General features: G+C 39.4%; 2 protein-coding genes and 1 long non-coding RNA gene across 5 annotated transcripts; 1 reads left to right on the top strand and 2 right to left on the bottom strand.

Annotated features, from left to right (window-relative positions):
* Nucleotides 1–5,427: 5,427 nt before the first annotated feature.
* On the bottom strand, nt 5,428–9,016 carry LOC103449306 (adenylyl-sulfate kinase 3-like). Of its 2 annotated transcripts, XM_070809909.1 has the most exons (8): nt 8,792–9,003; nt 8,390–8,516; nt 7,987–8,140; nt 7,345–7,494; nt 6,981–7,099; nt 6,797–6,881; nt 6,077–6,123; nt 5,428–5,920 (listed from the first exon to the last, which is right to left on the bottom strand). In XM_070809909.1, the coding sequence occupies exons 3-8, from the start codon at nt 8,108–8,110 to the stop codon at nt 5,819–5,821; spliced, it is 627 nt and encodes a 208-aa protein (XP_070666010.1). In that variant the 5' UTR covers nt 8,111–8,140; nt 8,390–8,516; nt 8,792–9,003; the 3' UTR covers nt 5,428–5,818. The 2 variants fall into 2 exon arrangements, with proteins under 2 accessions (XP_070666010.1, XP_070666009.1); XM_070809908.1 differs by lacking the exon at nt 8,390–8,516 and having other exon boundaries at nt 8,792–9,016.
* A 985-nt stretch (nt 9,017–10,001) lies between these two features.
* LOC103413442 (uncharacterized) lies at nt 10,002–13,755 on the top strand. Of its 2 annotated transcripts, none has more exons than XM_008351905.4 (3): nt 10,002–10,483; nt 12,389–12,457; nt 12,972–13,755. In XM_008351905.4, exons 1-3 carry the CDS (start codon nt 10,199–10,201, stop codon nt 13,584–13,586), a joined length of 969 nt encoding a protein of 322 aa, XP_008350127.3. In that variant the 5' UTR covers nt 10,002–10,198; the 3' UTR covers nt 13,587–13,755. The 2 variants fall into 2 exon arrangements, with proteins under 2 accessions (XP_008350127.3, XP_070666008.1); XM_070809907.1 differs by having other exon boundaries at nt 12,293–12,457.
* Nucleotides 13,756–13,953: 198 nt separating this feature from the next.
* LOC103413441 (uncharacterized) lies at nt 13,954–14,917 on the bottom strand. The gene is made up of 2 exons (XR_525884.4): nt 14,418–14,917; nt 13,954–14,153 (listed from the first exon to the last, which is right to left on the bottom strand). It is a non-coding gene; the product is annotated as an uncharacterized lncRNA (long non-coding RNA).
* Between the last annotated feature and the right edge of the window lie 973 nt (nt 14,918–15,890).

Here is a 15,890-nt window from a genome sequence, read left to right as displayed (position 1 = left end):
GCGTCCATGAAGCTCAAGAGCTCACACCCTGCCGTAGAGTCTATAAGTCTATCAATGAGAGGAAGGGGGAAACTATCCTTCGAGCATCCTTTGTTTAGGTCGGTGTAGTCGACACACATTCTCCACAAAACCTTTTGAAGCAGGAGACTTTCCTTGGTCGGATTTTTCTTAACAAGGACAACATTTGCTACCCATGTTGGGTAATTGACTTCGCGGACGAAGCCTATGTCCTTGAGTTTTTCAACTTCTGCTTTCATCGCCTCGTATCGTTCAACATCATAAGATCTTCGTTTCTGTTTTACTGGTTTGGTCTTGGGATCAATACTCAAGTGGTGACAGATGATATCGGGAGAGATGCCCGGCATATCTTTATATGACCAAGCGAAGACCTCGGCGTTCTCTTGCAAAAAGGAGATCAGCGACAACCGAATGGGTGGTGACAAAGTGGTGCCAATCTTCACCATGCGATCTGGATGGTCTTTGGAGATAGAGATATTCTCTAACTCTTCAGCGGGTTGTGCTTGCTGGGTGAATGAGTCATCTCGAGGGTCGTCGGGTTGACTGTTGCCATCATGAAGATCCGAGTTGGCTTCATCTGGACTGGTCTTTACTACCTGGTTATGTATAGAGAGGGTCTTCTTGGGGACATGCAGGTGTTGTTGCTTAACTGAAGTGTTGTAACATGATCGAGCACTAAGTTGATCTCCCTTGATGTATCCATTGCCGAAAGGGGTTGGAAACTTCATCAACAACATATGTGTGGATACCATGGCCTTGAGATCATTGATGCATGTGCGCCCAAAGATGACATTGTATGTCGTCGGGCAATTGACCACTAGGAAGTTAGTGGTAATAGTAGTTGTGTAGGGGCCTGTACCAATGGTGAAGGGTAAGTGTATACTCCCTAAAGGTTGCACGATATAGCCAGAGAAGCTTATCAGAGGAGAAATCGAGCTATCGAGCAAGTGTTCAGCTACATTAAGTGCCTTGAAAGCTTCAGCAAACATGATATTGACTGAAGCACCTGTGTCTATCAGGATTCGTTTCACATCAAAATTTTCTATGTGAGCCTCCACGATCAGTAGGTCGTTGTGAGGGTAGATGATACCTCTTTCTTCCTCAGGGTAGAAACATATTGGATCCCAGTTAGGCTTTTGATACTTGCCTCCCCTGATGTCTTCCACGTGAAACACTTGATGGCCAGGTCTCAAAGTTCGTTCACCGTTTTTCATGGCCCTATTGGAAGATTCAGACATAGGTGTGCCGCCGCTTATAGAATATATCACATTCACCTGGCGTTGGTTACGGTTATCCCTTGGAGGGTTAAGGAGGAACTGATCAATTTTTCCTTCACGTGCCAAAGCTTCAATATGATCACGGAGGATGACGCACTTCTGGCCATCATGGCCATTATACTCGTGGTAGCAGCAAAACATGCCCGTGTTTTTCGTGGACTTGTAATCTGGCTGTCTTGGTTTTGGCTTTGGTATCAGATGAGCTATACTAGGGTATATGGCCGCGCATGTAGCGTTCAAAGGTGTGTATGTCTTATACCTCGGGGTAGGGCCTGTCTTGACACGTGATTGGCCCACTGCATTGACTGCCTGGGGACGGGCGTTATTGTGACAATATCCTGAGTTATCGCGATAGTGCCCCTTATTCTTTTTATTAAAATGAGATTGGTGAGGATGGAAATCTTTCCTTTTGCCCTGGGATTGATATGTCTGCTGACTTGGCGAAACATTAAATGAGGCAGGGGGTGTGCTGCTACCGTTTGGAAGGTTGAGGTCTTCTCATTCGGTTGGATCTGGCCTCCACTCCCTACTTGCTGATAAGGGGTGACTATAGGGGGTTTCCCTTGATATGTCATTGCCTCGGCGGAGGCATGGTTGTAAGCTTGTGCCATCACCTCAGAGTAAGTCTTCCAAATGTTGGCATTGATCATGTACTTGAAGAAACAGTCACGTAAGCCTGCCGTGAAGGCCTTGAGGGCGGTCTTGTCATCTGCCTCAGCGCAACGAGAATACTCATGGCTGAAGCGGCCAGCATACTTTCGTAATGACTCGTCCGGCTTCTGGCGAATAGTGTACAAGTCATCTGCGGAATGCAAGCGATCGGTCTGGAAGATGTGTTGAGAGACAAACAACTTCCTCAACTCTTCAAATGAGTCTACCGTCTCGGGTGGAAGACGGAAATACCAGTTTAAAGCTCCGCCAGAGAGGGTGGAGGGGAAGAGAATGCACCGTTCTTCATCGGTGTGTCTCCGGTATATCATGGTGGACTCAAAGAGGTTAAGGTGTTTAATCGGGTCTTCCCTTCCAGTATAGAGTTGTAAGTCAAGCTTCTGCTTTGTCTTCGCTTGGAGGGGGGTGTTGAGGATCCTTTTTGTGAGGGGGCCAGGCCTGGGTTGGTTCCAGTCAGGTATCTCGGCTTGACGTTCAGCCTTCAACTTGTTTACTTCCTCCAGGAGCTGTAGGACGAGGGGGTCCTGAGTGGAGTCGTGCATCACTGAAGTTTTCTTCCGTAAGTCCCCATCGCCTCTTGGAAGTAGGAAAGTTTGATCAAGATAGCATGATTTTTCCTTGGACTCGTCACACTGACTCCTAGAGTGAGCATGTCGGAACATTTCCGAGTCCCCTGTACCTTCATGTTTTTCTGGAACTTGTTGCCCATTCCCTAGGTTAACTGCTGGCCTGGGTCGTGGGAGAGGACCGAGTCTTTCAGAAACTCTTGGGTCATTGATCTTCGAGCTTATGTGGATGGGATTCTCCCGACGTTGCTTTAGGAAATCTCGACAATCGCGATAGACGTCTTTTGATCATTCCACTCCTTCTGTGAGGAGGTGCTTTCCTCTACTCCTTCTGCTTCGGGTTGAAGCAGCTGGGTTGAGAGATGTCTCATGTGGATTATCACATTGATGTGTAGCTCGATCCTTATCAGGGATGTCCGTGTTGGATATCGGTGACCCTCCGTGTTGGGGGGCATTCAGATAATTGTTGACCTCAGCATGGGCGACGAGCTTGTGTGCTTGAGCATGCCTAGCCTCGTGAAGCATCTCGAAAAGTTTTTCATACTGCTCCTGGAGGACCTCGTTCCTTATCACTATCTTGTTGTTCTGAGCTTCTAACTCATCGACTTTAGCTTGAAGAGTAACTCTATTTCCTTCATGCTTTCGTTGCTTCATACTAGGTCCAATGAGGGTGTCATTCTGTGTGCTATGGCTTCTTTCGCTCCCCATGTTGGAGAGAGATGTTTGGCCAAAAGAAAGTGTACGATTGGTGGAAACCAGCTTGACAAAGCTGAAGAGAGTGGGAATAAGTGTCGATTTCCCACAGGCGGCGCCAAATGTTGATGCACAAAATCAGCGAGGACTTTGATACAACAAAAAGTGTCAGGTTTGTGACCTTCGCTTGGTTGCTTCGATCACTAGTGAAGATAAGTACGTAAATGAATAAGGACAGGGAAGCAAACACAAGATGTACGTGGTTCACCCAGATCGGCTACGTCCACGGAGTAGAGGAGTTCTCATTAATTGTGAAGGGTTTACACAAATACATAGGTTCAAGCTCTCATTTTGTGAGTTCTAGTGAATAGTTTAGTACAAAATGACATTAGAGATTATTGTGGGAGAATGATCCCTATTTATAGAGGAGAGTTTCTAGTTTTGTTCTAACATTGACACGTGTCGAGTTGTGATTGGCTTCTGATGTCGACATGTGTCGCATTGTGATTGGCCTCCTGGTTGAAGGGAAACTCTTCTCGGTCCTTGATGGTATAACGTTGACCGGTGCTCAGTAGTTTCGGGATTGGTCAAGTATGGTACAAACATCATTGATCCATCAACTCATCAAAATATACAGCTGTGATCCATCAACTAAAAATTAATTACCATTGTTCCCTCAACTTTAATCCAACTAGAGAAATGGTCCCTCAACTTTAACCTAATTCGAACAATAGTCCCTCAACTTTGACCAAATTGTACCAATGATCATTTCAACATAACTCGTTTTGACAAAATTTTGACAAAATTGACGAAAATGACCACAGCTGCAAGTTTTGATAGGTTGAGGGACCCAAAATTGTAGCAATGGTCATTCTAACATAACTCATTTTGACAAAATTTGACGAAGTTGATGAAAATTACCATAGCTACACATTTTGATGAGTTGATGGATTAATGGTGATGAATTTTTAGTTGAATGATCATTACTCCAATTTGATTAAAGTTGAAGGACTATTACTACAATTTACTCTAAAAATAAATAAACATACTCTGGAATAGATAATGCTAGGGAGGCCAAACTTTTAGATCAAATTTGTAAACTAAATTATATGCTACTAATAGAAAATAAACACGATAGCTAATACTTAATTAATAATTCAATCATCAACAAACATGTTTTTAAAGAAATTAATTTCCCTAGCATTATCCGTATGGAATTGTTTTCCGTAAATAATACATGTTTATTCTGTTTGTGAAATCACGTCTTGACTTCACAACCAAAAGGAAATACCTACATACGTAGTAGCTAGTGGTATCAGAATTTTGGGCATGTTTGAAATTGCCTTTAGAAATGCTAAATTTATAATTGTTTTTAGCTCGTAGAAATACATTTTAGAAAAGACCATTCTAAATATTTTGTTTCTTGTTGGAATAGGATGTTTAATCATCATTTGAAGTTTTTCTCTTAAAAATAATCAGTTTACCGTGTCCTTCCAATTATGATTAACAAATTATCATAAATACAATCAGTTTATTTTTTAATTACCATCTAAAGTTCATCTCCTATTTATCACCACTGTATCACTTATCGATTATCTATCATCCAAAATTGCATATTTCAAAATCTAATAAGTTAACTTCACACACCAAATTAGTCCACCAATCCTCAATCAAATTGCATCAAACATATTCATTTAGTGACGGAACATATACACATCACTTGACGCGCTCAAAAAATCCGAGAAACACTTTTCAACAAAACTTAACCAAAGGATTTGATTCAAAGATCCTTGCATATAATACGTACCAGAGAGTCAAAGACTCATACAATGATCGACTATGCAGGCAGGAGACTAAGAGCTGGTTTGGCATAGCGGTATTGCTATGCTTTGAAAAAAAACTGCTTCTGTTGTGTTGTGAGAATAAGCAGCAGAATGTTTGGTAAACTTTTTTTGTAAAAGTGCTTTTGAAAAAAAAAAAGCAGTATTATAGTGTTTGATAAACTTTTATGTAAAACAGATGTGAAAAAAAACTGGTTTTTCAAAGCTGCGTTTTGCAGCTTTGAGTTTTTGGTTTTTTTTTTCACCCACAACTGTGAAAAAAAGTTGAACTTGAATGTTTACCAAACATAAAAAAGCTCCCAACTGTTTTTTTGATAGTAACTTTTTTCAGAATCACCTCAATACCAAACCAGGGCTAACAGATTGGAGGAATAATCCTTACGTTGTAAATCCAAGGTCAAAATTCGATGAATGGGCACAAGTTTAAGATGCTACAAAATAGGCCATATGAAAATCTCCAACATGGAACTTCATACCATTACAATTGTCAGAATTAGCCACATAAATGTTTTGCTAATTCAAAACGGTGGAACTACCACTCTATTACCTATTAATCTTGTAAACAAAATATATTAACCAAAAGTATGCACTCCTTCCTAGCAAGTAGTACCCCAATAACGCACCAAAAGATTGTCCGGGTGGCCTTAGTGCCGGCAGGGTTGATCAAACCAATCATGTTTTGTTTTGAATGAAATCCTTAACTCCAAAGTGACGCATTGCCAGATATGCAACGGGTAAGTTGAACAGAGGCAAGTCACTGAACTTGAAGAAATCCTTTCTCCTCCAAGTAGGACACTACTCGGCCTGCCATGGCTGCAGGCATGGGACAAACTCCATTTTCTTGTCCTATTTCTATCTGACAAAAGAAGGGTAAATTTTTCAGTCTGATTTGCATACACAAGGAACGCCAGAAGAACACCGGTGATTTTATAATGTCTCCAAACTATACAATGTGTAATAGAAGATACATGCCGACATGGTCATTAGTTTTTATACTCCACCAAATACATACCTCGCAGTTCTCTGGTCGCTCATAAGGGTCATCTATTCCAGTAAAACCTGCAATTAAAAACTATTACTGGAAGGTTGACCAAAAGAAAAAGAAAAGACTGTCATTTGAATAGAAAGGGAGACTAAGGAATCTTCAAATTCTGTCATACCGCTTAACAACTTCAGAAAGGAGTTTAGCATTACAGATTTATGATTTTCACTCAGAATCACACTCTGCATCAATCTCTTTGTTCTTTTTTTTTTTTTTTATGCCGTAATTTTTCACTAAAAGTACGCAGAATCTCAATTCAACTGAAGTGCAAGTTATATAATGCATGACAAACGAGCTAAGCTATCTTTGGAATCCATAAGTATCAGAATTCGGAACTCGCTCTAACCTGAAGTGCAATTTGTATAACCCATTTGAGTATTATAAAGTTCCCTTTGCACTTATAACACATAGCACACGGGAAACAGAATAAAGGAGATCAAAGGTTGCCCTCCTGGTAGGCCTGGCATTTTCTCCTGGTAAGGAAACCCAAGAGGATGGACTTTCTCCCATCTGAATTAGAAGACTTCCATGCAATAACTTATAATGTCATCTCATGATACAAAATCATATTGGGATTCTATATCTATTTTTATTAATTTTATCTCTTTCATTCCGAAATATGGCATAGAACAACAGTCTGTCCATGCCAATGGACAAATTATAGGAGTAACATATGTTTCAAAAACACACCTTTAATCTTTCCAGCACGTGCAAGCTTATAAAGTCCTTTTGCATCTCTTGACTCGCATAATTCTAGGGGCATGTTCATGAAAACCTGTTAACATGGATGCAAAATAAAAATCAATATTCGTAGTTTAAAATAGGTGGGCCACATTTACCAGATTATAAGAACAAGAACCATATGGAGTCTTGCCTCAATAAAGTTTGCATCAGGTAACAATGCACGGCAGGCATCCCGATCTTTCTTATAAGGAGATATGAGGCTAGCAATACTAAACAATCCTGCATCTGCAAACAGTTTTGCTACCTCCCCTACATTAAAAATTTAATTAGCTTATATATTACCAAGTAATGGACATCTCACACTATGGTCAAGTTGAAAAAGACAAATAATTAAGATGCCAGAGTATGTTTAGCCCCACAAAGGAAAAATGAAATCAAATAAACATTCTCGGTGTCGGCTATATTATATTGGTTCACATGTCTTATGTGTTATCTGAGATCAATATAATCTATGTTTTCTACCAAAATATGGTTTGTTGCCAAGAATAACGTACCAACTCTGCGTATATTTTCAGCTCGGTCTTCGGCTTTGAAACCAAGATCCTTGTTCAGACCATGCCGAAGGTTATCTCCATCAAGGACATATGACAACTTTCCCCTAGAGTATAGTTCTCTACTTAATGAGTATGCCAGTGTACTTTTCCCTGATTCCAGAAAAGAGTTCAAGAAGCCATTTCGTGAATACATAGACTGGAGTGAATTGAAAGAGGAAAAAAAATCAAATTTCTTGTAGCTTTCCTCATGTGTGTGAAGTGCTAGTTGACTTGGAGTGAGTCCAAGAAGCCTTCGGTGTGATCTCATATATTTTCTGATTTTTTTAAGAAACAATAAATTACAAGTGTGCGGACAACGCCACAACCAGGATTGACCGAAGTAACTGCTTACACATATTAAGTCCATACACTTTCATTTTATAAACACTGAGAATTTTCCATGCCAAATAATGGCCTGATATTATATTAGCAAGTTGCCATGCCAGGCAAAAACAAAATGCAGTTATCTCTGATAAAATTTGTTTCCTTCGGACAAAAAGAACACAACAGGAGAAGGTGTAGAAAAAAATGTAAGCTAATGACAAATATATTGATTCATGTAACTATAAAAGAAGGGATAAGCAAGTCAGTTAAGAAAATAACCTGATCCACTGAGACCAGTAATCCATACAACACATCCCTTTTGATTGAGTAGTTTCTGCCTATCAACCTTCCCAACCTGACATTCTTGCCAAAATATATTTGTTGAATTGTTCAAAGTAGACATCTATTTCTCTGTTCCGTCCTACTGAGAGCACTAAAATCATTGAAAGGAAACAAAATGTACTCAAAAATTCATTATTTACAACGAGGCCAAAACTTACTAACACTTAATAAACTACAATTAAATTGCAATGAGGATAAGATTAGCTATTTGCAAAAGAAAGTTGATGTAAGCAACATTAGTTGTGTCATACTCTAATACCAAAAAGTTTTCTTCCCCACTTGTCTATAATTTTCATAAAATCCGTTTGCTTTCTCCATATCGATGATTAACCCGTATTACCATTTTGGTTTTCCTCCATAGCTCACAGCCTCGCAGTCACAGAGAAACCGTTAACAGCACAAGTGATCACAATGCAATCTAAAAACTCCCGTCTCCATAGCCGCCCCCTCCCCCCAATATGCAATTTCTGGATTTCAAATAAACAGGAAAACTAAAAAGCAATAAAAAATTGCAGAAGAAATTGAATTGTCTAAGATCAACAAACCCAATGTACCATTAACATCTGTGATGATTTCAAAATCCATATTAAAATAACAACAAACGAACACGATCCCAATAACTCAATTGTCAAAGCCTACATTACGAGCATAACAATCTACCAATAAATTTAGCATGAGCCATCAAACAAATGGCAATCCAAAACCCAGATAAACAGATAGAGAATGAGAAAGAAAATAATACCAGACCGACAGGTGCTTGATTATTTGCCTGAAAGAAGAATAAGATGAAGGAGGTTTGGGAGGGATGGGTTGTTAAATGAAAGCGGAAAGGGCAAACCATGCCCCTGTTTTCAAGGCTTCTCCTTTGGGTCTCTTTGCCTTTTTTGGGTATTTTGGGGGGTTCAGAATGAATCTGGACGCATCCTCCTCCATTGCCCACTGCTGGTCTACGTGGTTGCATTTCACCTTTACACACCTGTTGACCATGTAAGTCAATATACTCGGTTGTAGTGGGTCCCCTTTTGACATTGCCTTTGCTGGCGTGGCATCTATACACTGACGTGAGTGACCTCCTAGAAGGCTTCAACTCTTCCAAAGTTGTGTACAAATATAAATATTCTAATTACTTGAGTTATATAAGTCACTTATATATTATTTAGGGCATTTAAAATGAAAGCGAAATGTTTGGGCTCGACTTTCGTCAATGACAAAGTTAAACCACATTATTGCTAAACCCAACTCATCTCCTTTAGTGTAGATAATATCATTTGTTAAAAAAAAATTACTAGGTTTTGTTATTTCCAAACTACAAATAGGACTATAAAAGAGTTGACAAAGCTTGAACATTGATATGTTTAGCTTAAAACTCGCAACCTATTTGTTTATAGAAATTTTGTTTTTGAATGAATATACAATGTTGATGCACAAAATCGGAGGGGTTTTGGAACAACATAAATCTGCAAGAAAGTAATGAACACAAGATGTATCGTGGTTCACCCTAATGTTTGGGCTACGTCCACATTGATGTTAATATTGTTTCACTCTGAATGGTGAATATACAAGAAGGCTAGAGGCAGTGTGCTCTCTAGCCTATTTTATGTGTTTGACCTCTCTGAGATGTTTTCTCTCTTCCCATGGCCTAAACCTTCACCCCCCTAATGAGGAGAGTGAGGAGTCCTTTTATAGAATAATGGCTCCTCACTTATTACATATTTGCCCATTCATTTATTACATAATTACATTTGAGTCTTCCGAATATTTATACGAAGTCTAAATACAGAGGCCCTAAATATGGTACAAACAGTATTCCCCAAAAAGGAAGGGAATATATTTATCATCTAATGAATCGGTATCAAATTCAAATAAAAAAATTTAAATTTAAAACTTTTCACTTTCAAAGTGGAAGGGAATATTATTACTAGTTGACATGGATTAAGAGAGAGATATTTTTTTCTTAGAACAAAATTAAGAGAAAGATATTAATATGGGTGAGGTTAAGGGCACCCGTAACCGGTTCTATCTGTTATTTATTTCCTCCACTGACTGCGGGTGGGTACAATAGTCATTTTACAAATGAGATGAATCCGAAAGTGAAGACTGACAGTACGTGGTAGCGGAGCGGACATTACATACATGAACGAAAGATAGTATGGTGGCGCAGCAGCTCCTGGTGGGACCCATCCCCATCAGCGGTGGCAGTGGCGGCCCCGGCGCCGGCGGCTTCTATGGAAATTTCAGTCATTTGTTTTCCCTGCCACCGTGTCATTTTCAACGCAGAAGAAGAGCCAGAACCCGTACTCGCCGGTGGACCCCACAATCGGCATCGCCAAGAGCCATGGTCAACGCCCAGCAGACCCACTACGCGGTGCTGTGCCTCCCACGCCATGCCACCGCCGCCGATATCAAGAGGGCTTATCGCCTTCTCGCTCGTAAGGTGCTCACTCACTTGTCCCTTAGCTTCTGCTTTCTCTTTAATTACATTTTTAGGTTTGCTCCTCAGAAGCCCTAGAAATGACCGTGTAAAATTTTGAAATTCTGTACCTTAGCAGTTCATTGTAGCTGGGAAAATTATAATTCATTACTTTTTTAGTGGAGATTGATAGTTTTATCGTGTTTGTGTGGCGCTACTGTTTTCGATTTCCAGAGAATCTGTAGTGGAGAAGTGTACGTTCTGGTGGTGAATTAATTTATATAAGCATGTTTGAATGCTTACATTGCCGGTCCCAAGCCCGGATAAAGGAGGAGGGGGAGGGCGTCAGGTAGTCGACAGCCGGCACTCCATGATCACGTCGAATCCTTATGTTTGAATGCTAAAATAATTCATCTTTGGATATGTTAGTGATAACAGTTAACTTTAGTGATCAAATTAAATTTACTATTGGCGGAGATTACAGATGATGTGTATATCAAATTAACCTTACTGATCAAATTAACTTGCAACCGTGGTTGCAAGTGTATGTCAACATGGTTATAATTGCTAGAGTTCGGCAGTTAATATGTTCTCGTGATTTAGCAACAACATTCAACTGCATCATATTTGGAGGCTGAAATACAGAGATGCATTCGGACATGTTAGGAAAATAAATCATACATATGTTTTATTTCCTTGTAGTGAGGGAATGAACTGTACCATTTAATAAATATATTTCATTTAATATTTTTGTTCTTTTTTATGCGTTTTCTATGGAGTCTTATATTGATGTGTGCCAGTGTAGTGATGAAAGGATATTCATATCCTTTACGTGAGATGCAGGACAGGTATTGATACCTGGCTACACTCTAGTTTGGTGGGATGACTGTGAGTTGTGAGGCATCAATGCATTTGGGCTATTTCTTTTAGCCTTTTGTCCAAACCTTGTATCAAGTTCATCCCTGTGGAATGGAATGAACTCAGATTTGATAGACGGAAATTTAGTGAGAGTTAGAGAGTAGACAAGAGAACTGAAAATTGGTAATGGATGCCATTGGTTTATTTGGCATTTTGGCAAGTAGACAGGAATGTTCATCTCATTCCAAAGTTTGTTCCAATAAACCAAACGCTACCTTATCGAATAGCAAATAAATGAAAGAAGGGGACTTGTGTACCATGTTACACCTATGAGGAAGAAGGTGGAGAAAGAAGTGCAGCAATCTTGTTCACATTGATTTTCAGTGTATGGGCCGTGTATGGAACTTGTGTTAGTAGTTTTTCGGGAGACTTCCAACTTCATTACTTGAATTTTTTTTGGGAGAAATATAATATATCTTTACTGTCATGGTTTTGTTTTTCAATTCTTTCATAAACCATTATTCAATGAGGGAAACTGTATGAGCACGTGCATATGCATATACAATCAGTCACTCACACACACCCACACCCTTTGGAAGGTATCCATTGTCTGCTTCAACTTATATTGCTGAACGATGGATGTCTTGTCAAACAGTAACATGCAATAAATATGCTCCATCTGATTTAGTGCAAAACTGTTGCAAGATTGTGTTCAAGTATATACCAAATATTTTTTGTTTATTCTTTTATGCTTTATTGCTTATAGCTATTGAAGCACATGCTATAATGGACTCTGGGTGTGTATGTGTTGGTATATAATTTCCTTGCTGGCATGCTTTTATGTGGCCCAAATGGTGAGAGGTACCTCCTGAGGAACCCCTGGACATCCTTAGTTTGGCATGATGCTATTGCACTTTGATTCGTGCATATATCCATAATTCTTGTTTTACTCCCCTACTGCATTTGTGTGGTTAGGAGGTCCCACTGAAATTGGTTGTCAAAGAATTTACAGACTCTATGAGGCAGAGGCTCACAATTAAGAACTTACGTATTCTTGCCTATGTGTTGCAGTATCATCCTGATGTTAGCAAAGATTCTCAAGCTGGAGAGGTGTTCAAGAGCATCCGTCAGGCGTATGAGGTGAGTAATTACTGATACATAATAGGGGACGTTGTTTCTATGTAATCTAATATCATAAACTAAGCCTCTTTGTTGTTGGACCTAGGTTAATAATAAGTTAAGGAACCAAGGATGAAACTATTTTATTTCAACTTTCAGTGAGTTTTTTTCTTTTACTCTTCATATTCTCTCTCAGGAAATCCATTTCCTCCTCTACAGCCAATCATCTCTCTTCCCACCCCCAACTTCTACCATGTTGTAGATTCTTTTGTTTTCTTTTTACCAACTAATGCTTTCATATGAATGTAAAACTGGAAGTCTCTTTTTGTTCTTTTGAGAAGACCTTTCTATATTTTTGACATCTTTATTGTAATGGATGGTATTTACATAAAACCAAACTTAATAACTTTGGTTACCCATAAGCCTATTGTTTCTTTTTTTTTTTTTTTTTTTTTTTTTTTTTTTTTTTTAGCATTTTCTGTTTCATTCATGTGTAGTAACGCAATGACAGCGCCTTCATGTTACCTATAAACAGGTTCTATCCAATGAAGCAACGAGGGCTCAATATGACCGGGAACTTAGATTACAAAAAGATACTGGTAGGCAACATAGTGGAAAATGGAACTACAGCACTGAATTTGAAGATGGGGTAAGGATCTATAAGTGGGCTGAAGTACGGCAGAGAATGCAACGGGAGAGATACTGGGAACGTTATAATGTTAATGAAGAGAGTTCGTCATATGGTAAAACTGATGGAGCAACTGAAGAAGGAGAGCCAGAGCAAGAGAGAGGTTCCTTCAGTGAAGTGCTTAGATCAGCCTTCGTATCTCTGTTTCTATTGCAGACATTTGGATCTCGGTTATCTCTCACGTTTAGCAGCCTGATGGCCTTGTTTGACAGGAAATTGGATGCCGGATACAAGATTGGTTATGTAATTGCTTGGGTTTTGGGTGGTAGAGGCGGGATCTTGCTGACTTTGTGCCTGTCGTTTGCAAGTTGGGTTTGTGGGAAAACCAGCAGCAATATGGTTGCTCTGGTGGTGGTAGCCATGTGGATCGGCTCCAATCTTGCAAAATTTGCACCGCTCCCGCAAGGTGCCCTGCTCACGCTTCTGTACATGTCTATTAAGCTACAAGTTGATTTGAACTAAAAGAAAGGCTGCTGCTGCGTCTCCAATGTGACGCTTAAATGTCGTTCTCTCCCTTTTTTTCTTTTCTTGGTTTAATTTAAAGAATGATGTTGTACATATGTTATACATGGCAGTAGTGTAACTGGTTATTGGCAACGGATTTAGATGAACAGTTGGATCATTTAGACGACGGAGTATGGACCGATCTTTGTGGACTAAATCTTCATTACCTAGCAATACTGTATTTTGTTTTGGTAAAAAGACTAAGGGTAATGCTAGGAAGACTAAAGAGTACGCATCTTTCTGACACCATATGCTTGCTTTTATCATCAACCTCTAACATGTCATCAACCTCCTTGCCCGTGAAACGATAAAAATTAGGAAGAAATTAAAATAAAATCAAGAAGATTAATTTGCACGGTTTTACAATTATATACCCTCGATTGGAAAAAGTAGACAAGCATGCTTGTACAATTTGGTAATCAACAACTAACATTTTACTTTGACTTGGTTCATCTCCTTAAAATTCCTCCACAAGTATTTCCCGCTGGCCATGTCCACAAACACCCAGAAGCCACTCTGAATCATCTGCAAATTCAAAACCCAACATTAATAAAATGAATGAGAGAGAGAGAGAGAGAGAGAGAGAGAGAGAGAGAGAGAGAGAGAGAGAGAGAGAGAGAGAATGCTTGAATGGAATACTAAAGAACAAAATGAAGGAGGAAATAAACAGAAAATTCTTCAATGCTACGAGCATTGGATGGCGTTGATTGGTTTGGATTATTTGGTCCCGTGAATCCAGACCATCCAATGGCTGCGTAGCACCAAAGTGGGACTTGGAAATAAACATACAGTTTTAGAATTGAATGCATCTTCTTCTTGTTTGGGTGATCCTATAGCATTTTCATTGTTGGTAGAATCCAGCTGTGAGATCATCATGTCGGTTCCGTCGGGAGAAGAACAAACCGTCCTCCACGCGAAGTATCCTGCAAGGATTGCTGAGAAGAAGACCAAGATGAACCTTAGAGGACACATTTGATTTAATTTGTACGAGAGATAGAAAGAGAGGAGAGAGAGGGGTTGGGATTTGGATGAAGCTCTGAGAGACCAAAAACAGAAACCCTAACTAAGCTGCTAGTTGTGTTTGTAAGGAAGATGGAATAGTAGAGAAGCAAAAGAAGGAAAGCCTTTGCTTTTTGAAGGTTGGGAGGGAGAAAGTGAAACCGCGTTGTTGGTACGTAAGAGAAGTTTCTTCTTCTTCGTTTTCCTTTTTCTTGTGCATATGTTAGGTTGCGTAATATCTGACGTGGGACGACGTTGTGTATTTCAAAAGATATCGAATTGTCAAAGGTGGTGGGTAGCTAGCTGGCTACCTGCCGCTCCTCTCCTCTTATTCCTCCAATTGTCAATGGTCAACGGTTGTATGTATCCATGCCATCCTGGACATAGAGATAAGAGGTGTGCGGTCCACTATCTCCCTCAGGTTAGCTCCGTCCAGCCCGCCGTCTAAACTTCATCTTGACCTGGTTTATTTTACTGTGCAATCTTTTTTGCACATTTTAACGCATTTTAGTCAATCTCACCGCCAAGTTTACCTCTAAGGTTTTTACTTAGTAACTCAATTCGTCCATTTTTTACTTATTCAAGTGCAACTTCGATCATACGTACATGGATGCAGACGAAATAAGATAATGTTGTAGACGAAGAGATAGATGAAAAATGGCTTACCAAATGAGGTCCATATACTCAATAATAGCATGATAAATTCCCCATAAATAATAACAGTTAAATTGATTTCGTTCAGGAGATCTGATCAATTGTGTAACAATTTGTAGCTTGTCTTTGCCAACTTTCAAATCATACATCAAATTAAAAAATTAAAAAACTAAAAATGCTTTTACATACCTTTAACCACAAAGGGTGCAAAATGTAGTACGAGTACTTAATCCTCATTCAAACGTCATTAAGTGTCTAGGATTGAGTTTGGTTGGAAATAATTTACTAGATTCAGTATACCTTGAAGGAAGAAATGGGTGCAACTTTCAAGTTGGGCCAATGAAATTAAAAGGGTGACGTCATACATTTCATTTTTTGTCCAAAGATATTCATTTGAATCATTGTATCATGCCACATACAATGATTCTAGTGAATTCTCTAACCTATTGCAATCCATTCTTGACACCAAAGCATGCGCGAGTTGAAAGAACGAGAGCTCTTACCTGTATTTGTGTTGCTCTTAGGCTCGTTCGGTAAGCAGAAAAGTAACATGAGAGGTTTAGACTTATCCAATCCTCTCCAATCCCTTTCCAACCCTCCTTGATAATC

The sequence above is a fragment of the Malus domestica genome, chromosome 12 (assembly GCF_042453785.1).
Source record: "Malus domestica chromosome 12, GDT2T_hap1".
Taxonomy (NCBI): domain Eukaryota; kingdom Viridiplantae; phylum Streptophyta; class Magnoliopsida; order Rosales; family Rosaceae; genus Malus; species Malus domestica.
Note: the sequence above shows the minus strand (reverse complement) of the source record. Positions and strands in the feature narration are given on the sequence as shown.